Source organism: Rhamphochromis longiceps, linkage group LG9 (genome assembly GCF_057381845.1).
Source record: "Rhamphochromis longiceps isolate RC_006_pf linkage group LG9, R_longiceps_female_GT1.1, whole genome shotgun sequence".
Classification (NCBI taxonomy): Eukaryota; Metazoa; Chordata; class Actinopteri; order Cichliformes; family Cichlidae; genus Rhamphochromis; species Rhamphochromis longiceps.
In genome coordinates, this window is record NC_140565.1 from 33,811,318 (window position 1) to 33,838,691 (window position 27,374).

At 44.0% G+C, this 27,374-nt stretch overlaps 2 protein-coding genes and 2 non-coding genes across 5 annotated transcripts; all 4 read right to left on the reverse strand.

Annotated features, from left to right (window-relative positions):
- Nucleotides 1–97: 97 nt before the first annotated feature.
- On the reverse strand, nucleotides 98–169 carry trnaa-cgc (transfer RNA alanine (anticodon CGC)). The gene has a single exon. It is a non-coding gene; the product is annotated as a tRNA-Ala (tRNA).
- A 3,242-nt stretch (nucleotides 170–3,411) lies between these two features.
- On the reverse strand, nucleotides 3,412–3,483 carry trnaa-ugc (transfer RNA alanine (anticodon UGC)). The gene has a single exon. It is a non-coding gene; the product is annotated as a tRNA-Ala (tRNA).
- Nucleotides 3,484–8,866: 5,383 nt separating this feature from the next.
- Nucleotides 8,867–10,824, reverse strand: rpl22l1 (ribosomal protein L22-like 1). Its single transcript, XM_085419326.1, has 4 exons — nucleotides 10,777–10,824; nucleotides 9,466–9,576; nucleotides 9,141–9,262; nucleotides 8,867–9,067 (listed from the first exon to the last, which is right to left on the reverse strand). Exons 1-4 carry the CDS (start codon nucleotides 10,783–10,785, stop codon nucleotides 8,923–8,925), a joined length of 387 nt encoding a protein of 128 aa, XP_085275452.1. The 5' UTR covers nucleotides 10,786–10,824; the 3' UTR covers nucleotides 8,867–8,922.
- An 8,363-nt stretch (nucleotides 10,825–19,187) lies between these two features.
- On the reverse strand, nucleotides 19,188–26,847 carry eif5a (eukaryotic translation initiation factor 5A). 2 transcript variants are annotated; one of them, XM_085419325.1, is made up of 5 exons: nucleotides 26,697–26,847; nucleotides 24,534–24,727; nucleotides 22,481–22,585; nucleotides 20,845–20,976; nucleotides 19,188–20,375 (listed from the first exon to the last, which is right to left on the reverse strand). In XM_085419325.1, exons 1-5 carry the CDS (start codon nucleotides 26,830–26,832, stop codon nucleotides 20,310–20,312), a joined length of 633 nt encoding a protein of 210 aa, XP_085275451.1. In that variant the 5' UTR covers nucleotides 26,833–26,847; the 3' UTR covers nucleotides 19,188–20,309. The 2 variants fall into 2 exon arrangements, with proteins under 2 accessions (XP_085275451.1, XP_085275450.1); XM_085419324.1 differs by having other exon boundaries at nucleotides 20,019–20,375; nucleotides 24,534–24,721; nucleotides 26,692–26,776.
- Nucleotides 26,848–27,374: the final 527 nt, after the last annotated feature.

A 27,374-nucleotide genomic window follows, 5' to 3' on the forward strand; every position in this document is an offset into this window, starting at 1 on the left:
GTGTGTGTGGAAAAGCATCTGTTTTCAAAGCTTGCAGGAGCAAACTGATGGCAGCTTTACAAAGGTTCAATATATTGGAATTTGATGGTATAAAACCTGGAGATGCTGGGGATTGAACCCAGGACATCATACATGCGAAGCACGCGCTCTACCACTGAGCTACATCCCCTTTACACAGCTGGGGTATTTGTTTAGTATTGATATCTCTGAACTTTGATCAAGAAAAATCAAGAAGCTCCAGAAGCTTGATGGAAAAAACTTGGTCAGGCAACCAAGTTCAAGGCAACTCTCAGCAGCTTTGGGGGGGAAAGTAACTGGACTTCATGAAGTTTTGTAAAGATGTTTCACTTCTTAAGAGGCTTTTTCAGTCTTAAAACAATTTGGTAAAGAGTCCTGGTGAGGGTTGTTCCTGAAGGAGGTCGTTGACCCACAATTAATCATGTGCATTATCGCAGGAGCCAAGGTGTGGAAACAGGAGTTGGTCATCACCAAAGGTTATGAGTGAAATCACTCTGAGACCTAACCTCAACCTGTCGTGCGAGGCCGTGTGTGAGGTTGCCGAACAAATGTCTTGCTGACATCAGGAGTCTCTTTGTAATTGTCACATGTATGTTGTTGACATTTATGTGACGGACATTTTGACTGCGTGGTTATTTGTACAGTGTAGATATCTTTGAAAGTGTCTCTCAGCACACAAACGCAATTTGCTAATAGTAACCAAACTTCATGAATCACCTGACAAACGCACAGCGTAGACGTGATGGTCCTTGAGTCTTGTGGACATTTTTTGTCTTACTTTTCCTAATAGTTTCCTGAAAGCCAGAAAGATTTAGGACTTATCATGTTTAGTGCTATAAACCTTGTCACATGTCATTTTAACCTCAGGTCAAAACGTCGATCAACTTCAGAAGCATAAAACCTGGAGCTGCTGGCTGCTCTTCTTGGGTCTTGTGGACATTTTGTGTTGATTTATTGCCGTCTGAGTCTGTTAGACTTTTCTTGTGATTATAGTGCTATGCAGATTCTTTCCCCACATTTTTATAGACCATCAAAGGTTTTCGGCCTGGCGGGTTTCTGTGGTAATTTAAGGAGATGTGTTTTTTTTAGTTTTTGACCTCATGGTTGTTTGTTCAGTATGATCATCTCTGAACTTTGATCAACTCCTGATGGTATAAAACCTGGAGATGCTGGGGATTGAACCCAGGACCTCATACATGCGAAGCACGCGCTCTACCACTGAAGAATCGATAGAATAGAATAGAATAGAATAGAATAATCCTTTAATTGTCCCACAAGGGGAAATTTGGGTGTAACAGCAGCAAGAAAGACACATATACAAACAAACAGTACACAAGACACAGAACAGAAACACACAATTTTTACATATTTACATCAAGGACAATAGTTACCAAAAACAGAGTACTGTACCGTTACTAAAATTAAATACAGATAAGAGGCAAACCCAGGTTGTAGTGCGAATCAGTTGATAAAATAGTGCAGTTACAGCGCTGATGTAAACATCTGTTTGTTGGGAGCAGTGTTGATTGTACAGTCTGACACTGCAGGGAGGAAGGACCTGCAGAAACGCTCCTTCATGCATCGAGGATGCAGCAGTCTGTCACTGAAGCAGCTCTGCAGTTCAGCAACATTTACATGCATGGGCTGGGAGACTCTGTCCATCAGAGATGTTATTTTGGCCAGAGTCCTTCTGTCTCCACCACCTGCACTGGGTCCAGGGTGCATCCCAGAACAGAGCTGGCCTTCCTGATGAGTTTATCCAACCTCTTCCTCTCATCTGCCGATAAACTGCTGCTCCAACATGCAACACTGTAAAAAATGACAGATGCCACCACAGAGTCATAGAAGGTCTTTAAAAGCGCTCCCTGGACTCCAAATGACCTCAGCTGCCTCAGCAGGTAGCGTCTGCGCTGACCCTTCCTGTACAGAGCATCAGTGTTGTGGCTCCAGTCCAGTTTATTCAGGTGAACACCCAGGTACCTATAAGAGTCCACTATCTCAATGTCCACTCCCTGGATGTTCACGCTGTCTGCGTCTCTGGAAGTCCACCACCAACTCCTTGGTTTTTCCGGCACCAGTCCACAAAGTCCAGAGTCCACTGTCTGTACTCTGAGTCGTCCTCACCTGTGATGAAGCCGACTATGGCAGAGTCGTCAGAGAACTTCTGTAGGTGGCAGCGTGGGGAGTTGATGGAGAAGTCTGCAGTGTAGAGGGTGAAGAGGAACGGTGCTAGCACAGCAGACCAGCGACACAGCCCTGTGACCTCACAGGCATCCTAAGATGCCACACAGTTCATCTGCGCAGCATCTCAGGAGCCTGGAGCTGACGCCATCTGGACCTGCAGCCTTCTGCACCTTGATCTTGCGAAGCTCATTCCTCACTTGAAGTCCTGAGATGGAGAGAGGGGGTTTCGGGGGAGGGCGGTGTATGTTGGAGTCCACAGAAGCCGGGGGTGGGTGTGATGGCTGGGAGCTGGGTTGTGAAGTCCTGATATGAAAGACAGGCAGCGCCTGAAGATGAGGGAGATTGCAGCAGGGGGGACGATCCTGGGGGGAGGGGTGGGTGGTTGATCAAACCTATTAAAATATTTATTGAGGTCATTCACCCACCCCAAGTCTCCTGCAGCCTGGTGCAGAGGTTTCCCACACAGTGGAACGGAAACAGTTCCTCAGGGCCTCTTCAGTCTCTGCCGACCATTTCCTCACTGTGCGTTTAACAACTGGTTCTCTGTGTACCAGAGGTTTATACACAGGCTGGAGACGAACCAGGTTGTGATCTGAGCCCCCCAGGGGAGGGAGAGGTGATGAGCTGCCTCCTTGGTGTTAGCATACAATAAGTCCAATGTTTTATTGTCTCTGGTGTGGCAGGTGACATACTGGGTGAAGGTGGGGAGACTGGAGGACAGGGAGATGTGATTAAAGATCAGGAAAAGGGCCTGAGGGTGCTGTGTTTGGAGTCTGCTGGTTACAGAGTCCCGGACCCAACGCTGCTGCAGCGCTAGCAGCCTGTGAGATTTCAGTTTCAGAATACTTTATTGATGGAAATTATGTAGGAATTCAGGAGGTTTAGTAACATGCTCCTCTGAACATTTACTTGGACAAAAGCAACTGTCGGAAGTGGGATTTGAACCCACACCTCCAGGGGAGACGGCAGCCTAAACTCAGCACCTTAGACCGCTCGGCCATCCTGACTATTTGCTTCAACTATAGCTTATCTATGATAACATGCATCATAAATGATGCATTTTGGTGTGTGCGTTCTGCAGTATTGTGCTTTAAAACCAGGGTATACCTTTTGTAACCTGTAGTTGTTTCACGTGACATTTTGACCTCAGTTTTATTTGTTTTGTGTGGATGTCTTTGAGTAAGTGCAGAAGCTCGATGGTATAAAACCTGGAGATGCTGGGGATCGAACCCAGGACCTCATACATGCAAAGCATGTGCTCTACCACTGAGCTACATCCCCACTGTGAGTCAGTGTGAGTCTGTGTGGTCTGTTTGGTGCTGCAGTACACTAACACCAGGCTTAAAACTTACCAGGACTTCTTAAACTGAAATGTAACTTTGAGAACATGTATCAGAACCCGGAGGTGGTTTTGCAAACTGCTGCATCTGCTGAAGAAATAATCTGTTTGGAAACCCTGTACAGACTGACACACAGGCACTGAGGAAAGGGACCGAAGAAGCAGTCAGGGATTCCCCCTCCCACCAGGAGCAGCACCCAGCTGGCCCTCTGAAATAAAGCCATCAGTCTACACTCTGTCTGTGCAGCTCAGGGGCGGAGCGGGGGTGTGGCTTAATGGGCTTAAGCCCGGGTTGTTTTGTCAGAAGCCCGGGGTCTTTTGGAGTGTAATTTTTTCATAGTTAGATGCCTGGCTGACAACTGTATAAAACAAAAACTACACACAATATTCGAAGCACATAGTGCACACTGTGGGAATTTACGACTGTGCGTGAATCCCCCCTGATATTGGTATGATCCGAGCTCAGACACTAAGCGGGGGGCGGGGCAGCTGCTGCCTGCGAGTGCGCTGTTGGAGAAACGCAGCCAGGCAGACAGAGGAGAACTGAAGTTCGACCAGGTACCAAAGCAAATCATTCGTACTGTACAAATAATGTAAATATGACGGTGAATCACGAAAGATTGATATCAAACTGATCACTTGACCAATATTACGTTACTCGCTCTTCAAGTGAATCAACAAATGGCGAAATGAAAAGCCGAACAACAACAAAGCTGTTTCTTTAGAGAGTCTTAGCTTACATGTGTTTATTTCATATTTTCAGTTGTTACCCTCCATGGCTAAATAAATCGGTTTCAGTAATGCACTGATATACAAGAATGGACATAAGGAGCTTCTTTCAAAGAAAAAACTCAGGTAGATGTTATTTTATATATTATGCTTTGTATGTTGTTCAGTATAAAATAAATAAATATTGAAATATCTTTTGAATTAGTTAAATGTCAGAATAAAGAGAGACAGAGCTTCTATTTTTTATCACTTTCATCAAATTTAGGAGTACATATACACTAAGTTTATTGTTAATTAATAAGAAACTGCAGACGATTCCATCCTGAGCTGAAGAAGCTTCTGATTGGTTCGTAGAGTCCATGTGAGTAAACTGGTGGCACAGCTGTGGATGCATATAAGGCAAAACACAGAGCCTGTTTCTGTGACATGGGAACATCAAGAGATGTCAACAAAACACCAGGAAAAGAATTGTGGAGCTCCATAAGTGTGGCTCAGTTTGAATACAATTTGGTGCCATTTACAATTAAGAAATACAGATAGTTTCTCTCTTTACTCTGAAAGTTAACAAATATGTTTTTATATTTATCAATCTAAAAAAATAAACATTTAGTCTGATTTGATGTTACAATTAAAAAAGTGTTTTTATCTGAAGAGTTTGTAAATATCTGTATATTTGATGATTGTCAGCACAAAGAAGGAGAGAGGAACACACAGAGAGAGGTGAAACAAGAGCAGGTGAGACTCACATGTTAGTCACATGGTTGTTTACCAGAAGTATCACCGTATCACAGGTCCTCATGTATCTCGTACCTAGTGTTTCTTTTTAGGTTTGTTATTTTTCAAATTCTATATTTATTAAGTTATGCAGGCTTGTTTGCACAACAAGGATAAATAATTATATAAACTTTTCTCAATCTAAATATTGTACTTTGGTAGAATTAAAAAATAAGTGTAGTGCAGGTCTATGATGGTTTTTAGTGCTACTATCATCTAGTTCTGATTCTGGTTCTGTCTTGGTTAAGTCCTCAGTAGTCCTGATTTTGAACTGTTGTAGTCCTGTTTTAATTCCGGATCAGTTCTGGGTCTGGTTGAATTGGGGGTTTAGTCCTCGTGTCTTGATGCAGCCCTGACTTTGTTCTGTCTTGCTGCTTAATTAAAAACCTAGCTTAAGGTGTCCTGTATATGTGATATATTTTTTTCCTATATGAAGTCATTCGTTTTTGAACAAAACTCAAAACAGAGCCAATTAATCTTTCAGTCATTTCTACCTATTCTACCTATTCTAAAAAAAAAAAAAATCCCACATGCATACTACCCTTTAGGGCTAAGCCCCAGGTGTTTCAAATGTCTGGCTCCGCCTCTGGTGCAGCTGTATATATGTGCTGTTGCTCGTCACCTGATCCACAGAGTCCGATTACAGCGTTACCTGCATACACAGTTGCATGATGGTATAAAGCAGCCGAAACAGGACACTCCACCACTGTCGGCACAGGACAGTCTGTGGGAAACACGGCTGAGCTCAGAGATGTTCACACCTTCAGGAGCGAAACTGAGCCCAATCAAGAGACTCGTTCAGTTAAAAACAAACAAAATTTTATGCATAATTTTAATGCTTTATTTATCAAGAACATAGGCTCAAGTCTCAATTTCAGGATTTACTGACAAGCTGCCAACCACTGAACCGACATTTATCAGCGTTTTCATTTTCTGCTGCTCCCCGTACTATTTTGAGGCAAATATTTGAGTTATTGCCAGTGTCAATTACTAGTTTCTATGCAGATTCAAATTTACTGTAAACTGTTTTTCCAGAGAACTGTTTCTGTAATAAACACCCATCGTATAAATGTGAGATGACACCAGCCGCTGACTGCAGAGCAGATGAGGTGGATTCCTGAGGTTCACGCTTTATATGCAACAGATGAGCAGATGGGAGTGAATCCAGACACGCTGCCAGAGAAAGCAGCAGCAAAATAAAACATCCTTACGGGAATAAAGCAGTTATCCCAGGCGCTTCTTACAGGAGCACAGAGCTGACCCGAGGGGATGGACTCTGCTGGCACGTCCCCCTGAAGCCAGAGTGCAAATTTATTCACTGCTGCTCAAGGTGAAAGAAAACAATAGTGCCTGATTAGGACAACTACAGCTCCCGTGAGGCTTTGTTTCAGTGTAATTTACTTTTTTGCCCTTGTTTTACTGAGACTCCTTCTTTATGAGAAGATATCGGAATTGAAAAAGAGTCTAAACATCTCTCTATTGTAACTTTTTCATAATCCTGGAGGCATTTTTACTGATCTTCGCAGCTCCTTTCTGCTTCTGCTGCAGTTCCTCTAGTGTCCACTTGAGCCTCCAAAACGCTTCACTCCTCATAGACTCCCGTGTTAATGTTGTTTCAAGAGTTTCAGACTTTCCTTTTTGGTAAAGCTTATATTTGTTATGGCTGTCGTTCTTTTTGAATCTTCATGCAGTACGGTACCTTAAATATGTATGTTACCGTTTTTAAAAATCTTGTTCTGTCTCTTTCATCGCTCTTGGCTTTTGTTTCTGCTATCACATGCATGTGAACCTGAGGGACATCCTGACTTAATCTATAGGGTGCAATTGGATTTTGACCCAGTCTTTGCAGCCATAACAGCCTCAACTCTTCTGGAAAGACTTTTCAGGGGTGTGTTTATGGCAATTTTTGACCTTCCTTCCAGAAGTGCATTTGTGAGGCCAAGCGCAGGTGTTGGATGAGTAGGCCTGGGTCAGAGGCTTCTAATTCATCCCAAAGGTGTTCTGTCAGGTTAAGGTCAGGAGTCTGTGCAGGCCTGTCAAGTTCTTCCACACTAAACTCGCTTATCTTTGTCTTTGTGGACCTTCCTTTGTTCACTGATGCACATTCATGTATGAAGAGTTGGCAGCATGAAATGATCTAAAATGTCTTGGTTGGGCTAAAGGTTGAGGCCATCTCATGAATATAACCTCACCCTGCACCAAACTTTACACTTAGCACAGTGTAGTCAGACATGTACCATTCTTCCTGGCACCCACCAAACGCAGACTCACCCATCAGATTGAGACAGAGATCAGACAGAGAAGTGTGATTCATCCTCTAAGAGAACAAGTGTCCACTGTAGAAAGTTGGTGACCTCTGTTTACCACGTGCCTGAGCGTCCACCGACCCCGCTCTGTGATTTTTACATGGCCTACTGGTTCACGGCTGAGTTTCTGTCGTTCCCAATCATTTCCACTTGACGATAACACCACTGACACACGACTGTGGAATATTTAGTAGTGAGGAATCTTTAAGACTGGACTTGTTGCACAGGTTGCATCCTATCACGGTACCACGCTGGAATTCCCTGAGCTCCTGAGAGCGACCCACAAATGTTTGTGGAAACAATCTGCATGCTGATGCTTGATTTCAGTGACTTGCATGGCTGAGTGAATACTTTGGGTAATATAGGGCATCATTTCTTAAAGCAATTTTACATCTTTTGGTGCATCTTCAGTTCTTTTTGTGTCAAGTTTTATGTCTCGTTTTGCAGGCGTTTGTGTCTCTGTGGGAACTCTGGGCCTCAAATCATTTTGAGAATTTGTGCGACACTTTTTTGCGCTCAAGCAATATCATTAAGCTGTATCCCGTTATATCACACTGATGCTGCTCATAAACTAAACATGCCAGTGCACCACCTGGTGGTTGCTTGGCCACCTCCTATACACCAGCCTGTCTTGTTTTTCCAGCTGCTCCCTCCAGGGGTGCACAGAGCGGGTCATCTGCCCAGATCTCAACCTATCGCTGTCACACCAACACTCTCGACTGCATCCATGAACTTCCTGTGGTTTCCATCTTTTCCTCCTGCACTGCAGCTCCATCCACAGTATCCTTTGAGCTGAGTCTCCCCTTTCTTTGTTTTTAATACAGCTTTCCAAATTTGACAATCTTATATTCATTCAGAGGATGATGGTTTATAATCCTTACAGAGGTGCCTGCTACATCTGACGTCACCTGTATTTATCATTGTGAGGGAAGCCAAGCCTGCGACGGTGTGAGGACAGCAGAGCAGGAACTGAAAACTGAGCCCATCTCTGGATGAATGAAAACAGCAGTGCATCACTTCCTGTACCTACATGCAGGCTGTGCTTTAAGAACCCCGAAACTAGGAGTATATGAACAGTGCAGCCCTGCTGTGTGTTTACTCTGCTGATGCATGAAGTAGAACTAGCTACACCTGGAAGATTATTACAGTTAACCAGTTTGTCACTTTAACAGCAGTTAACTGGAATAACAGACTAAACTGGTTCTGTGTAAATACTGGAAATGTCTTTGGCTTCTCATTTTATTTGCTTCTGTTTTCTGATCCTAATAAAATGTTATTTTATTCATATTTTCACTTCTTTACTCCTTTGACAACTGATAATAGAGTACACATTACATAATGTATGCTGACATGTTTTCTGCTTCTTCCTCACCAATTTTAAAATTTCTCACATTTTTTTGGGAATGTTTGATAAAATCTACTCGCTCCATAAAACTGATAAACATGATTTCATACACCAGCTAAGCAGGACGCTGCAGGACTGACTTTGTCAGACAAAAACACGACACAGACGAGATTTCTTTCCCACATTTATTCTCCCGCTGACGCACACACAGATGTGGCTGCAGCTGTTTACTCGTCTGCCTCGGACTCCTCGTCATCCTGGCTGATCTGGAAGTATCGCAGCTCGTACGTCTCCTTGTCAGAGGCCACCACCCTCAGCCAGTCGCGGAGGTTGTTCTTCTTCAGGTACTTCTTTGTCAGGTACTTCAGATACCTGTGGAAGAACATTGACCATCAGAACCGTTTCCAGGAAGGTTCTCTGGTTCTTGTGACACTTCTCGTTTTACCTTTTGGAGAACTGCTTCTCAGACGTCACGTTGATCTTGTTCTTCATGCGGCCGACCTGGACGATGTCACCCAGATTCCCCGTCTTCCCGTTCACCTTGATCTTCTCTTTAAGGAAGGTCTCCTATTGGATAGAGCATAGTAATGCACTAGGGAAGAGAACCCTAGTAAATCTGGAGCTAGGGAAGGGCGCCCTAGTCCACAGATTGGGTCAGCTGCTTGCAAAAACCACCAAATTTACCCTTTAATAAATTAATTTGTCGCTTTTGGGGGACACGATTTGAACTGGATTTCTGCTAAAGTAGTGACGACTGCAAGAAGACTTACAAAGCTTGCAGAGTCCAGGATCCCATCCTCCACAGGGTGGGTCAGGTCCAGGGTGAACTTCCATGCAGCCCCCTTCTTGGACTTCTTACCAGCTGGCCTCTTCATTCTGATCTGTGATCATGTTTCACATGTTAACTTTACTAGAACACGCGTAAACTAACATAGTGAGCAAAGCTTATTGCTATAGCTGGTTTCCAAGGTAACAGTGGTGAAGTGACGTCGCCACATGGTTCTTGAGTTATGCAAAGTCTGTTTCTTCAAATGACATTAGATAAATCTCCGGGTACCGGATGGTTAAAGAAAAAAGATGACGAGGAGACCTAAAGCTAAAAATAAGCCAGAGTCGGAGCCGCTCGGTCAAACATAAACCCTTCAGTGCTAATGTTTAGTTTCAGTGTGTGAGGAGTTTCCTGATGCTTTTGGTTGATGTTTGAATACAGTCATAAAAAATAATAATAAAAAATTTGAGGTCACTCGTTTTAAAAGACGCATCAGGCTCTGTTTATTGGCTCGTGCTCTGTTGTGTTTCCAGTGAGGCTTTGAACAAGTCCCTACTGTCATTTATTTTCTCAAAACGAATGTCTTGCGTTCAATATCTGATATTATGTCTGTCTGGATATGGACTCAAGTCCTGGAAGAAAAAAAAAAGGGACATTCAATCTCTGCCAGATTCAGTCTTGTAGAAACCAGTTTTGCAGGTATGGGACTGACATTTTATTTAAAGCCTGTCATGTACAATGGATGTAATATGTGTGCTTTCAATTAAGACAAGTATTTTTCCTTTGGATTGGCAGGAGGTTTTTTTTAAGTTATCATTATTTTACTCATGAGATTTGGCGTCTATTTTAGTTCCATGATTAGTGATCCCAAACACCAGTAATAGCACCAAAGCTCAAGAACAAAATAGTTAATATGATAGACAATGTTCCTTATTTAGTGACAATAGACCAGGGAACATGACTTTAAGTTATGCCGAATTCACCTGTGTATCCTAAAATACACAGATACTAGCCACAAACCCAAACCCGGTAGACTTCCAGGTATTAAAACTGTTTAAAGAAACAAATACGCGTTTTTCCCTGTGGAGTCCGGTCTGCAATCAGAATGAGACACGTGTGACCAAGTGCTACGAGCTAATGCTAACGCGGCTAACTTGTTAGTTTTCTGGATGTAAATAAAGTTTTCTCGGTAGAGCCACCCGTCATTAACGATGGGTGCTTTTATGGGACTTGATCAAAGTGCCAGAGAAACAAAAAGGCGAAGAAACTCAGAACAAATTAAGCAAAAACCGGACGAGCTGCCAGGACTTACCGGCGCCATGTTGAGAGCTCGGACGAGAAAGAAGGCAGCGGAGGTGACGCAGCTGTGACGTCATGCGCGGCGCCCTACCAAATATGGTGAACGGGCTGTAAAAGCACATGGATCAGGAAAATAGGTCGACTTAACGAGCCGTGTGCCTGACTGTTGACACAGCAGAGCTCCAGCTGGAGTGAAAACCGTTTAATCTGCGTTTGGTTTACGTTTGTAAGATGAAACAGCAACAGTTACATTCAAGTGTCACCCGCGTTTACCCTGAAAACAAACAGTTTCACACTTTTTGACAGCTGTTGTTGCTGTCTGTGAGCGAGGATGCAAGTCCAAAGGTCAACCGCAGCCCAAAAACACCCTGATAATAAACCTGCTGAGTCCGGTCAATCATTCACTGCCTCTTCACACACTCGGCCCTCTTCATTGAGCCACATTTCCTCCACCACACACACACACACACACACACACACACACACACACACACACACACACACACACACACACACACACACACACACACAGGGAAAAACTTCCTCCCGATGAGTCAGAGAACCCATAACTGGTTCGATGGGTCCCATTTTTTCAGCCTTTACCACAAAGGCTGAAAAAATGGGACCCATCGAACCAGTTATGGGTTATGGGTGCATATCTGCACAGTGAGCCAGACTTCAAACCACTTGAAGTCTGGCTCACTGTGCAGATATGCAGGCAAGTGAGTGATTCATCTTCACATGAGGCACTGAGGCAGGGCGTGCCCGCTGCTGCTGCCACTTCAGCACAACAAAAGATGCTCAGCACTAAAGTAGAAGCTGCAGCGTTCCAGAGGACGGGGCGTGATCAGGTGTTTTGATTCATTAAATAGTATTTAAATCCCCACCGTGCAGCTACAGTCATGTGTGCTCCCTCATGCCACCAACTAAAATGTGATTTGTGGTTTATAATCATTTACATGCAAAACAAAGTTGTTAAAGCTTTTTCTTTTACAATCCTCATCTGTTCATTCCTACATTTCAACTTCTCTGTATTTCAGTAACAGTAGGAAATATGAGAAACGTTACATTTTACAGTGGGTGTGCAGCCCAGGCTCTGAGGCGTGTTACAGAGGAGCAGGCGTCTGCAGCAAATCTCACAGTTCATGATGTGCTGGTTAGAAATGTGACATTACAATCAAACCCTCCACACATATACCTGAAATCAAAGCCTGTAACATTAGAAAGATACATATTTCCCATTACATTCCTTAACATGCTCCAAATGTCCTCCCCCACTAAAGCACTCTGTTACAAACACTCTGATTCGTTTACACGTCCCAAACGCTTGGTACACGTTACTCTGTGTGAAATGCATTCTGGGTCGATGATGTAAACCGATTGCACCCCAGAGCTATTTTTAGCAGTTCTAGTGGTCAAAAAGTGTGTGTGTGTGTTTCAGGGGGGGGATCTCTCACACACACAACCTCTTTTTGGTTGTAATTTCCAGTAAAAGGAAACCAGTGAAGGGCATTAGTCCTCACTGCTGTGCTCGTCTCTCCTGATGCATTTTAGTCACGTTCCAGCATAAGAGACTTTCAGACGCTCCCTTATCCACGACGGGCCACCGCAGCAGGTAGCGCCACATGTTTGTTTTGTCAGGTTTTCATGTCGGATGCCCTTCATGACACAATCCCAGGGCATCTGTGTCTCCTCCTGGAAGTGAGGAAGAGATAATATGTAAACCACAACACTGTCTGATAGGAAGTAGAAATGTCTTTAGAAAACGTGAAAGAGCCAGAAACATTAGATCCTCTCCTGCTGGGAAGGAAACCGTCTACTCTGAAAGTGAGCCAACAGTCAGGATCCCCACATGGAGGAAGCGCCGTGTGGTGGCCAGGAGAACCGTGTTTAGCCGTGTGAGCAGGAAACAGACGTAGATTTGAAAAAGAAAGGTGGTGTACATGATGGTGTTCTTCAGTATTACTCATAAACTGATTGATCCACACGCTGACCTCGGAGCAAACGGCCTCTTTGCTTATGTGATCATCTTTGATGAGCATTTTCTCCTCAGTGAACTTCAGCTCCACAGATTAGGACCTGGGCAGCGGTGGCCTACATATGAAAGATCTGCAGTGCTTTTCATTTCAAATTTAAATTCTTGTTTTTAAATCTGTGCACGTCTGCAAAGTCAGGCTTCCTGCCTGTGTTTTTGGCTCCTCCCACCTCGTGTCTGCAGGTCTTCTTACATCTGAGTCGTCTTTTTGCCACGGCTGACCTATAAAGCTGTTTTATAAATAAACGTTACCTACTTACAGCCCATCTGATGGACTTGAGCCCCCGTGACTGCTGCTTGTGCAGTGCAGTGTTTGCACTGTGCGGGTTTGTGTGTTTGCAGGCAGAAGCTGCAGACATTCATCCATTTCTTCCAGCTCTCTCTGTTCAGACCCGCTCTCAGCCGCTCATGCAGGTTCTTATCTGCTTAAACAATGTGCTGCAGGTTGCATACATATGGTTCCATCACCCAACACGAGTATTACTAAACTGAACCATAAAAACTACTTTCCCTGCACCCATTTTACCAGAGCACGCCTGACAGGATCACCTCAGCTGTGAGCCAGGAGATCATGAACAGCCCATCGATGGTCGAGTTAGGACTACAGGAGTTGGTTTCAACTCACAGGAAAATCTTCCATGTGAAAGGCAGCGTCTTCTAGTTTATGACAACCTGCTCATTTAACATGTGCCATCACCAAACCCAACCCTAAACCCTGAAAGTTCGTTAATTGCAAATGTGCAACATTTTAATCAATTTATATTCCAGTTTTCTAATTATTTCACTGGACTCTGAATATGTTTACAGCCTGTTAGAAACACTGTTTTGGTCTGCGTGGATACATTCATTAAAACAATGCAGGTGTTGATCTTCTTTTAATAACTCACCCATCTGGATGCTGTAAAGCCGTGATGGTAGGGGGCGTGGTCTGCAAGGCCTCACCTCAGCTAATCATAACTAAACTTCTCAACTGTTTTCACCGTTTTAGAGCATTTTTAATGCTGATATATAACAAGTAATATGCTGTGGGTCTAAGCAGGTACTGGAAAATATATTTTCTTAAAAATAGTAATTACACTGTTGAAATAATGGATCCCGAGACCAGAAAACGCGTGTAGGTGGATGCATCCATCCTTCACATACAGTCTTAAATCTATAACTCCTTTAGGGCAGATCGCACCATTATTCGCCTGCTAGGTCCGATGTTTTGTGCATGTCCAACTTCAAAGAGACTCCAGGACAGGACCAGGACACACTGGGGTCTCAGCTGGCTCGGGAACACCTCAGCGACCCACTAGAAGAGCAGGAGGAGGTGGAGAGGAACCCAGAGCCAGACGGGTCAGGAAATGGATGACTCGGATGTCTTTGATCTGAAGAGTTTATCTATGAACTGCAGCAAGGAAAAACCGAGGACACACATTCCAACTCGTACATGTGAACACTTTCAGAACAGATCGTCTTTATACTAAAAGGAAAACAAGATTCATATTTTCAGTGGTCGCAGAGGTCAGTGTGCAGCTTCTGATCTAAGATAAGATAAGCTGTACTTCAGCTGTAAGAGAATGAAACCACCTGGAGTTTTCTGTTAAACTCAGTAAGAGTTGTGTATTCATGCATCAGTGAACAGCAGTTGCACATCCTTCCACCCAGAAGCAGCATCACTACAGAACACCAGGATCAGCATTACTCAAAGGTAATGGTATAGTTCTTGCTGCTGTTCTACCTGTTGGGTGTGGCAGCCAATCAGAAGAAAGCACATTCAGGGAAGTTTGCAATTTGAGGTCAGTGACATAAGTACAGCTGAGTGTCTGCACAGAGACAGATTTCAGGGAGTTAAACTGCTGCTTCCCTGTAAAGGTGCAACAAATGGAAACCGTTGTAACACTGCTCACTCACATGCCTGATTAAAATGCAGCCAGAAGGGAAGATAAAATGAAGAAGTTCGTATTTTGTGTCTGAATTCTTCACACTGCTCAACATGTTTGAGTTTGTATCAACCGCAGCTTTAAAAACGTGTCTCCATCCTGTCAGGCGGGAGTTTTAACAGTCGCGCAAGCTCGTCATAGACGCCACTGCTAGGAAGCAGGGTTTGGGCTCGTCGAGGTAAACCAACGGTTAACCTCGACTGCTCACTTTGTACCAGGATGCATCACTATGGTAACTAATGCTGCAGACCTAACCTGGTCTGGAACAGGTTATGCACCACAATAGAGATTAACCAGTACGACGGCATCACCTACAACCAGTTGTTAAGTCTTACTAACCAAAACTCTTAACACACACACACAGTTTTATCTGCAGCAGCTGTAACCAATGTTCCCTCTAATGTTTCATGTGTCTGAACACACAAACTCCCTGAGCGTCCCCTGGACCACTGTGAGCAACAGCAGACGTGTGCACTGTGGTCACGCCAGCATCCAAGTTACATGTTTATTAAAATAATCTAATTACAGCATTTATGTTAGACTACTTTTAATTAACTACTTTAGCCCACTTACAATGAGAAGAAATCTTGTTCATGACCTGTGTAGCATGTTAACACTGTTGGAAGGAAAAATAACTTAAACCAATTTTGAAAACACAACTTTCTTTCTTTCTTTTTTCTTTTTTATAAAGCTCTGACTGTATTATGAGTCTGTGGTCTGGGACAGAGTCTGTAACTGTCTGCAAAATACAGTAAATAATGACCAATGTTGGGCAATTAATTACATAGTTACTTCTTCAAAAAAGTTACTGAGTTTTGCAAACTAAGTGTTTTGCAGCTGTTTACCTAAAAATGCAGCCAAGGTATTTTTTTAAATAAACATTTCAAACTATTTACAGAACAATCAGCTGTTCTGCATCAAATCTGATGCCACACAAATTATTTGTGTCACTCCAAAAATAATTTCTGTCAACTATGAGATGAAGGAGAACAACAGCCTGATCCCTGCAGGCCTGACAGCAGCAGATGTGTCACTGCTGTAACACCTGTAACACTCAGCAGTCGCCTCATTGTTCTGACACACACAACACTGTTGACTACACTACAAACTAACTACACACTAACTACACACTAACTACACAAGATTTGTGCTAAACGTGGCAAATCTCTCACATCTCAAAACCCCCATCACCCCTAAAACTTCCCCCTCCCTAAACATTTAAATGCCATGTTGCCATATCATTTTTTTGATTGGTCAACATGGTACATTTTTTCACCAATAGGAAAGGGCGGGGTTTTGGTTTTCTTTTTGCTCGCAGGCTTTCCAGCGTTTTCCTTATAAAACGACGTTTTTACAGTTTCTTCCTGTAATAAATATAAAAACCAAACATTGCAGATATTTTATCATAACTCTGGTTTTACGTGGCCGATCAACACAATTTAAAAACTGGTATAAAGTCCACACTTTGTCCGTCAGTTGCTCCGTCTGTCCTGCTCACGTCTCCAATGATTGTACACGTTGTCATTAACGTGGCTTCACTCCACATCAGCCGCTTTGCTAAAACACCGGTGTCGGCACATAAGGACGCTGTCACAGCCTGTCAGCGACGTTGATTAGCTGCGTATATACGAATGTGAATCGCATTATTGGCTGCACTATGGGATAATGTGGCATCGTTCTGATCCCATACAGGAGCAGCCAGTCACTGACTCACACTGCAGAACAGAATTGTTAACATATTTACTTTAATTTCAATCCAGGTTAGATTTTTTTGTGCGCAGAGATCGTGCCAGCAGTGCGCAATTGCGCACGCGCAGCTTAGAGGGAACGCTGGCTGTGACTAAACTTCATATTCAGTCAGCACTGATCAGATGCAGCAAAGTCTCTTTCATGTTTCATGCCCGGTCTGCTTCAGGAGAAACTGAACAGGATGGAGGTGGACTCCTGCCTGGTGGCTTGGATCTCCGACTACCTCACCGACAGACCACAGTACGTCAGGCTGAAGGACATCACGTCTGACACAGTGGTCAGCAGCACAGGAGCACCACAGGGAACTGTGCTGTCCCCTCTTCTCTTCACCCTGTACACCTCTGACTTCTGCTACAACTCTGAATTATGCCACATTCAGAAGTTTGCAGACGACACAGCCATCATGGGGTGTATCTGGGATGATCAGGAAGAGGAGTACAGAAGTCTGGTGAGGAACTTTGTCGCATGGAGTCACACAAACCACCTGCAACTCAACACCTCAAAGACTAAGGAACTGGTTGTGGACTTCGGGAGGTCCAGAGAAGGTCCACTGCCAGTTCAGATAGAGGGGGAGGAGGTGGAGGTGGTCAACAAGTACAAGTACCTCGGGCTGTGGGTGGACAATAAACTGGACTGGTCATGCAACACAGAGCACCTGTATAAAAAAGCCCAAAGCCGACTGTACTTCCTCAGGAGGCTGAGGTCTTTTAACATCTGCAGGAAGCTCCTGAGGATGTTTTACCAGTCGGTGGTTGCTGGAGTACTTTTCTATGCTGTGGTGTGCTGGGGGAGCAGCACAGCAAAGAGGGACTCATCCAGGCTGGAGAAACTGATCAGGAGGGCTAGCTCTGTGGTCGGCATGAAGCTGGACACTCTGGTGACAGTGGCAGAGAAAAGGACATTAAAGAAACTGATGGACATTATGGACAATGCCAGGCATCCTCTGCACACGGCCATAAACAACCAGAAGAGTCTGTTCAGTGACAGGTTGCTTCTCCCCAAGACAAGAACTAACAGACTTAAAAACTCCTTTGTCCCACACGCCATCAGACTGTTTAACTCCTCTCTGGAGGGGAGAGGGAGGGGAAACAGGAGGACAAAGGAGGGGGGAACAACTAAGCTGTAGGTGCTTTTCTACACGGTGCAATATATATTTTTTGTTTTGTCTTTTCTTATATTCGACTGTGCAATAATCACTGTGCAATAATCACTGTGCAATAAACTCACTCAAATGAGCAATCCTATTAATCCATTTTGTATATTCTGTATCTATATATATATGTGTATATATGGTGTATTTATGCTTATATCCTGACTCTCATTTCCCTTATCGTATCTGCAACATGCAACTTCTTCGGTGCTTTGCTACTGGAAACTGAATTTCCTGGAGGAACCCACCCGAGGGGTTAATAAAGTTTCATCTAATCTAATGTGCTTATCAGTCTGAGTAACTCTGGGGTAGCTTATTGAGGAGTTTGGGGTAAGAAAAGCCAAACAAAAGATAACTCCGGTATTTCAAACTACTGTTGCTTCCGATCACTCGTCACATGTATAACAGGAGCCGTGAAGCAGAACATCCAGGATGTTCGAAAACGACCATTTTGTGGTGCTTTGCTGCTCCCTGATACGGCGCAGCTACACTACACCCTGCAGGAAAGTATCTTCCTCCAACTTCAGTAGGGTCATGGGATTTACTGCCGAGGATCTGCAGGCTTCATGAACATCCCTGCTACTGTTTTCACTTCAACTCTTTCCCAAACATCGTTATAGGGAGACAGCTGCGATGTTTCAGACTGAACGAATCAGCTGGTGGAGAGAAAGGATTCTGCTGATGCACATTTGTCCAAGTTCAAAAAGAACAACAGTGCTCCATTGTAAATATGGTCAACTCACTGAATCTTACAGACAAGCCTTAAAAAGAAGCCCCACCCACCTCCTGCTCAGTCAGTTCTGCTTACAATGGGCAGCCAATCAGGAATCAATTCATATTTGTTTACTCCTAGAGGCCTTCAGGACCACACCCCCGCTCAGAAATACCTACCCAAGAGCCTCAGGAAGCAGTCTTCAGTTGGCTTCAGGGACCCAGCTGGACCTCGAGGGTCTGGAACAGCCTGCTGGATGGAAGGAGGATGGAGGCGCTCATTTCCTTCAAGTCGCATCTTTAAATTCTTAGGACTTTTCAGAGTTTTTCTGCAACATTTCTCACTATAGTTTGATTCTGCTGCTCCTGTGAAGCCGTTTGAAAGGTGGATTTTGTGGAGCGCTGTATGAAAAGTACTACTGGGATTATCATAGAATAAAGCTGCCTCAATGAGGTCAAGTCACAGAGCTAAAAGTTCCCAAAGCATTTCTCCGCAGTTGAACTAATTTTTCTCTGATTAAATCAAACAGAGCTTCGTCTTAGCTCAGCATTAACTAAACCCACGAGGGAGTTTGTAGTTCCACAGAAGAGTAAAACGGCACCAACAAAGGACGAGTCAGTGAGAACACTTATTTTCATATCTGCGAGGTGATCATTTAGATTGACAGCAGTGATAAAGGCGACTCTAGCAGGGTCCAGAAATAAAAACAAGGAGCTGGAATTGAGCCGTGAGCAGTGTTTAGTATTTTTAAGCATATAAATGACAAAATAAGGACTTTGAAATACATGATACAGCAGCCCGCTCACCCACCTTTGAGACCATAAAATACTTGAGACAGAAAACCACACATCGGTTGCAGTTTTTCTCCATTTGTTTCATCGTTTTTATTTTGCCATCTCCAGTCAGGTGACAAAGGCCTCGAGTGAACAAAAAACGTTTGCAACTCTACCACCCTCCCCAACCCGATCGAGCCCCTCAAAAAAAGAAACACACACCTCACTGCAAACCGCCTCCCACATTTCGGAGGCCCACACTGCCACACACTCACGCCCTCTTAAAAACGAAACAACACTCCTCTTTTTTTGTATTTGGGGGATGGCCCCGATGGACGAGAGGTGCGAGTGCACGGGACCCTCACGCCCCCTCAAACTTCTACACAGACAAGAGACTGGCATCACGAGGGTTAATCACTGAAGTTTCTGTTCTTTTTCTTTTTTCTCTTTAAGGGAGGGGGGAAAGGGAGAAAAGAAATCTTGGTTTTAGAGCTTTGACATGCTGGGGGGGACCTCGAGTGCTCTTTACGTGCCGGCCACCACGATCCCCCGATCAGGGGAGGGGAAATAAAAATAAAAGGGACCTAGTCGCACTCAAAGGCCATGCTGGAAAGCGGTATGGCTGCTAGAGGGGCGACCTAATCCAGAATTCAGTATCTACAGGGGCAACCCTCCCTCCCTCCCACGGCTTTAACTCAAAACCAGCCCCTCCCCGACCCCTGATCCCCTTCCCTCTAAAAGGCTTTAAACCTGCTGTATTCAATCTAAAGAATATAAAAAAATAATCATACAAAAGCTGAATCCCGCTGTTATTTCAACATTCAGGAATGTGAGTGGCAAAACCAACACGTCTGAAGGCAAACAGAATACGCAGGAATTGAGCGACTGATCGTGTTTTTGTTTTGAAGTCGTTTTATATAAAGTTGCCAAACAAAACCTCAGTGATCAGGCAGAGGACCACGCAGCGAGCTGCGGCGGAACAATCCCAACAGCAAATGGAAAGGAGAAACCAAAAGGAGGAGGAGCAGAGGGGGGGGGGAGAAATAAAAGATCAATGATGAGAGAGAGAGAGAGAGAGAGATCACAACAGAATGATTGAGGTTGTCTGTGAAGGCCGACGCTTTGGTGACAGAACCAATGAGAATGCAAGAGACTGGTTGTGGGTGGTGCTTGTTGTCAGGGCAGCAAAGTCTATCAACTCCTTATTTGCTGGCCAAGACCTTGGTAGCGACAGCACATTCCTCCCCCATGGCAGCAATCACGGTGACCTGCGGAGAGCGCACAGACACACAAACAACGTGTTCAAGTCAATCATCTGAAACGTTACACGTGCAGCTCTCGCCCTCCTCGCCATCTCCACCCTCTGCTCCCGGGTCAGGACTCCCAACCCCGAAGCCTCCAGCTACATGGAAGCTTGTCTGTGAAGCTTCTCAGTCATCCAGGTCCTCCTAGTCTAGAAGCTTCTTCAGTTCTGAACTGAAGAAGCTTCTCGGATGAGAGGTGGAACGTCTTCAAGCGACTCAAAGTCCAGACGCTTTTCTTTCCAAGACTACACGGAAGTTTAATCAATTTATGACCCAAAAACAAGGTTGTTTTTTAATACTGATGACAAACTGTTTCACAGCCCAGGAATTAGCCCACACCATTGTGCTTTAGACAGATTCACCACTGTGACAGCTACAACGGGGCTTCAGGTCGGGCTGACAAATATGAATTATATGAAAAGACTAAACTCACCATGAATTCTTCACCCGCCTCGAACTTTGACTCGATTTCCTTGCCGACTTCATTGTCGGGGACGCGCAGGTCCTCTCTGATGTCGCCGTTGTCGCTCATCAGGGACATATAGTTCTCATTGATGTTAACCAACTGCAGAAAAACAAAAAGACTTCACTGATCACATCTGCACAGACCTCAAGCTGGTCACAATAAAAACATGTGATCCACATTCTCCAGTCTGGCCACAGTTCAAAGTTTCTGAGTCCCAAATGAAGCTATTCCAGCTGTTGATTGTTAACAATCAAATTATACCAAGCCTCCATTCTGACACTAAATGTCGTGGATGGTCACGTGTAATCACCTCTGAGACCAGGAAACCCCAGCAGTGCCCAAAAATCCTTACTGAGAGGATTTGGCCATTTCCAAGCCACAGATGAAGGAAAGTTAAACTAGAGATTTTCTTTAATGATGCAAGTTATTAATGTGAAGCGTACAGGAGACAGAACCTTTACTTTTTATTTAGGTTAACCACCTAACCAGCTGTGCTCAGTTTGGTTTTGCTGTCATATGCAAAAGCCCACAGCACAAAGTAAAGACCGGCACTTCACTGAAAAATAAAACAAAGTCCATCCTGATACAGACAACTGTAGAATGAAGCCGACGAACACTTAAACGATCACGTGTTTGTTTCTGACAGAACTTTACGTGAGCAGACTGCAGCTGAGCCTCAGCACCTCTCACACTTTAACACACAGAGTGAAAACACACCTGTACACACATCTGCAGTCAGTCACCTGGAGCATAAATGCTAATTATACACCATCGGATTAAAGCAGCTGTGGTAGCACATCTGTAACATGACAGTTTAGCTGTTTGCTCTGCATGAGAAATGTATCCATGCAAAGTGCACTAATGTACATTAATTATTCGGACTCTTTGTGCCGTTTCCATAGAAACGTGTTCATTTGCAAACTCAGCATGTTTAGGTATTGGATGCTGGGCCGACTATCCCACAACGTGATAAAAATGTAAAGGTAGTGAGCAAAAGAAGGACAGTACAGAAACTTTCACTGGCTCAGAAACACACAAGACCACAACCAGTTACACTTTATTTCAAATTCTATCTGCACTGTGGTAAAGGCCTGGAACCAGCTGCGTGCAGCAGCCAGAGGTTACTCAGGGTTCATCTCAGCTGCACCGCTTCACCGATGAACCCGACCTTTGAAACCCGAGTGGTCACATCTTTATTTTAGCAGATATCTGAGCCGTTCATGTAAAGACGCCCATTTCTTAAAGCTTACGTCTCATTTTCTCCAACATGAATGTTAGTGACTGGATTATTTGCAGGCTTATTTAGCGTGAGTGGGATGAGTGAGTGGAAATGTTTCCTTCCATTCTAACATTAAAACATCCACAGGGACGATGAGGTTCAGCAGCACGTGTTCTGCTCTTATCCCAAACATTTCTCCGACTATAAAACAAACTTCAAGTCAGGTTTCTGGACTGACTGATTCACACAACAGAAAGACGCCCTGTGAATATTTCCACCTGCTGACTCACTGTTGGGAGGCAACGACTGGGAACCCAAACACCAGATGATGTATCCGCTCAACCACCATGTAGCCTTTTCAAACAGTCAGCTGACAGGAAGTACCTGATAGTCTATCCTCTTGATGGAGGGAACATCCATGTTGTGGGTGGAGGGGCACATATCTTCATACTTCTTGTTGGTGAAGATGTCGATGCCAACCAGGTTAACCTGAAGGGAAGATGAGGAATTCACAAGTGTTTAAACAAAGAAAACAGGAGCCACTGAAAGCAGCACAACAGCAACTGATCAACCTGCCAGTGTCATGCATCACACCAGCCCAGGGTCAAACTTCAATAAATGCCTAAACAGAAACCTTAGCCTACTGTCCGACGGCCTGCGTTACGGTTTCAGCTTAACCACATATTCGTTTTTATGAGGGGCTATTTTGGTTTACTTAAAGCTCGATTCTGAAGTTACACCAATTCAAAATCTGCATGAAAAGTCATCTTTGGTCCCAAGTGTTCTTCCTTCCATCAGTCTGAAAGTTTGCACTTAACTAAAAAATGCAATTAAATCTGCTGCTCCTGCAATCAGCTGCAAAATCAAACTTTTTTTTAAAACCCAAATTGAATGAGCAGAAGTTTTCCAGATTTTTTTGCCCTCACTGAATTGATTCAAAGTGACATTAAATACGGTGCAGGCTACAGGTACCCAGCTTCATCACTACCAGCCTTTATTTGGCTCAATGAGATCTTTTGTTTCAGGTCTGCTTAGTTTTAACGTGCATTTCATGTCGAGTGATGCTTATTGTGCATTTTCACTGTGTCACTGCTCTATGCAACAATCGACTGTGCTGCCATCTATCTTTAGACTTTTAGAGTCACATCATCCTGATGGAAGTAAACGTTTAATTAGATTTAAGATCTGAATCTTTCCAAGCTGAAATGGAACATTCAATAAAACGTGACATAAAAAGGTTGTTCAATTTTGTCAACTCTGGATTTTCCCTGCAAACACTTTGGCACAAAAACAGATTTTAGGTCATTGTCTGAAAGAAGAACAGACTGATTTAAAAACAGAACTTTTAAGAGTGAGGCTTAGTTTAATCTAGCATCCGAGGCCCAACCCCCGGGCCTCGGACCGGTCCGTGAGTCGTTTGGTACCGGGCCGCGAGAGTTGAGGCTCAGGTGTGAAATGTATCGGTTTTCAGCGTTATTTTGTCATCGTTTTTATCGTTAACTCGGTCTTTCTGGGTCTTTTCACGTGTGTTATGAATAAATTTTCTTTTTTTCGGTACCGGTACTAGTTTTATTTTGTTGCATTTATCCGCGACACCTTAAAGGCCGGTCCATGGTGCAAAAAAGGTTGGGGACGGCTGTTATAAGGCACAAAGTGATGAAAAATAAAAATTTCACACATTAAAATATCCGAGTTTGGTAAACCACAAAATCTTGGGAAATTCAGACAAACATCCACTGCAGCTTTACTCTCTATTCATTTTCAATTACTCAACACTTGTTTCAAATTTTGGATTTCTCCCTAAAGCTTCTGACAGGCAGATTTAAGTATTTAACCAGGTTTACAAAGCTGGGCTGTAGTAAGTCTTTGCTATAACTGAAACCTGGCTGCACAGAAGGCCGCTTCAGTCAGAAAAGCCCAGATAATTATTGGATTTCATTTTGTTAGTACTAAGATGGAGATTACCATCATGTTAATATAAATCAACCAATAAAAAGGTCAGAAGGCATCTTCAATGGGACTCAAATCTAAGGACTACATTTGTCCCATTTTGTGGTCGTGGAACACTAAACTGAAAAACCCCCCATTTTTATCATGACGGAGTCCCATGTGAGGGCAAAGTACACAGAGGAACACTGTGAGTAAAGATAAGAAGGCCTTGTTTTAGTAAAGGCACACATCATGCAGTTTGGATCAGACAGGTTTGAAACCTGAGAATCCAGGCCGAGCCTCAGGTACTGCTCCAAAACTTTATGTTAAACTTTGCAGCTTTCAGCAGTCCTCCACCTGAAAGCTCTCAGCCTGTCTGGTCTTTACTCTGCGCGTTGTCCTGTTTCATGTTCATGGTCCCCCTTTTCTGTCCTGACCAATGCTCTTTACCATGCGGTACAAAATGATCTGAAATAAAAGAAGAGGACTAAACAGCTTCTGAGTTTACCTTAGCATGTCCGTGCTTGCCGGTCTTGGAGGTTGACATCTCCACAATTTTGCAGGGACGACCCTTCAGCACCACGTAGCCGTTCTTACGCAGAGCAGAGCACTGCATGGGGTAGGTGGCGGAGGCGCCAGACTCACCAGTCTGGAAATCGAGATCGGGATCTGCCATGGTGCGATGGGTCTGGGGCGCTGGTGGAGACAGTTACACATCACTAACCCCGAAATCAAGCACAGAAATTTATATCGACAGACTTCCACACTAAGCAGTCACAGGGTTAGGTTCTCGTGGAGAAAGACATGGCATTAACACGACAGCGAGCAAAAATCAGAAGGTAACCTGACCTAGTCAAGTGTACACTTGAAACAGATGACCACGTTCAATACACCTCTTACATCTGTCCAATAGCATCCTGATTTCAAAGCTTCTGATGTCAAGTGTTACGGGGAAAAACCCTGTAAAATGACCCAGTAATTATTCCACTTTCATACATTTGCCAAATTGTGGTTAAATTACAACAGTTTTGGCATCCCTGACCCTGGTCAAATATAATAGTTGTTCTGTACATAACAGAGGACTTAAAGTGTCGGCGTTGGTGTTTTCACAGTAGTTAATGAGGGAAAACATGAATCTCATGACAGTTGTCAACAGCAGCCTGATGTAGATAGAGTCCTGTGAATTAAATGTTTGCAATGTTTGTCAGAGTTTAATGCTTGCTGGAAAAACATTGATTCTACTTCAACTCAGCTAAAGCTTAAGGAGTTTCATGATATTTAAACATGCCTGATTGTGGCTTTGATTTTGACCCAATGTAAACCACAGCCCCCGACTGCTTCCCCATTTTTAAAGGGTTGAAACACTACCTTGGGCATACATTGATTAAAAAAAAGCAATTCAATACAGCCTTGTTTAATATATTAACATTAATACCAAAGAAAAAGCAAATTAGGGGATTTTGCTGTAAACATTGCAATTTTTAAAAATTATGTAAAAAAAAAAAAGTGTTTCTACTTTAATAAATCTGCTATGCTCGGCTGAGTTTTGAGCCACTTTAACAGTTTTCTTTCCTGCTTTGATTTAGACTACCGCAGCCTTTTCCTGGGCCCCACAGAGCTCTCTGCTACTTTTAGGTAGATATCGCGAGATTTCTATTGTAAAATAAATAAATAAATGAATAAAGGTGCAGTCCTCTTGATCTGCTGGGAAATTAATTTGAGTGTGATCCGAGTTATACATTTTGAATATCCAATTTGAAAAAGAAAAAAACAAATCCCTAAGCTCCGCCGAAACGTGGACGTCGCCACCCCGGCTCGACACGAGGCTGGACGGCTGCGCCACTTCTCAATCTGCCGCAGCAGTTTTATCGCAAATGTTAGCAAGCCCAGTGGACGCATGAAGTTCAAAGTCAAAATTCACTCGCAGCCACTTCTTCGCCCCATCGGTGCCACATAAATAAATTAAAGGTTAATCTTTTAATGATCAGAAGTTAAGCTGGCTCAGAGTTTACAAATGTAACATAGCGCTGTGAAGACAGCAGAGAATAGTGCATCAAACGCTAAAATTAGCACGTTTTATTCTGGATGTTTTGGTTTATAACCATTTATTGTAACGCTATCGGGACAGGATTTCGATGCCGCGAGATTTGCGGCTGGCCAACGTGCGCTGCTGTTTCACAAACACCAAGTCCCGTTATCCGAGCTAACGCGCTGCTAGCGGCGGCTAACCGAGCTAGCCGTCCATTCAGCTCGGTCCAAATAAAGGCGCGGATTAATCTCGGATCGACAGCGGACCGGGTACAAACCATCAGTCTGTTTTTTCCTGATCGGCCCGCCGGGTCGTCGGTTAACAGTGCGGATTTTAACCGCGAACCGAAGACAAGAGCGTTAGCGCGGAGAATGACAAGCAGCTTCCACGGAGCGCGCCGCCGAAGGCCGCATGTCCCTTTGATTCAGCATGCTAGCGCTAGTCGGAACATGGACACCCACACCCTACCCTGCCACCGACTACATCCACCGGGAAACCGACTAACTACTCCCTCGGCATCTCAAACCAGTACATGACTACTTTAATACCTCTGAAATCGTTAATGGGTCACCTAAAAACCGCTAAAGTCCACCGTTTATCCCCCCCAAGGCAGCAACACGCGCCATGCCACACTTACCTTCCAAGAAAAAGAGGACCTAAAGTGCGCATGCGCGGCCAACTTGACTGCAGCATCCGTAGAGGAAGAAAGGAGGGGAGGGGCGTTTATGTGTTCCGGTAGCAGCCTGGCAGAAAGGGATGCCAAGTCTGAAGGAAACATGGCAACCCGGCCAAGAGAATACAAAAATACTACTTTTTAAAAAAAAAAATCCTGGTAATGTACTTACACAATGGTATGGATTAGATTTAGGTTGGCTAATATTTTGTTAAACACGAGGTATTTATTTCTAATACTTAATATTGGGCATGAGGTCTTTTTATTACAACAAATGTGATGTACAGAGCTTTACTAGGTACAGAGGGATAAAGTTGATGAGTCATACCATGACGATATGGGAGAGTTACTGAAGGTAGGTTAAGAAAAAAGGTAACGATCAGATCAGCAGAATAGCTTCATGCATGTCTGAGGGTGGTGCAGGGCACTGAGACAGTGGGGAGGTGTGCTGTAGAAGTGACAGGCCTGGTTTGAGTCCCTACATGTTTGCAGTGATGGTGCACAGACTGACAGATAAGGTCTGTCAGGATGCTCTGTGGACTATGGTATTGCAGATGATATTGTGAGCTGTAGTGACAGCAGGGAGCACGTGGCAGAGAGGTAGAGGTATGCACTGGTGAGAAAAGGGATGAAAATCAGAAGAAAAA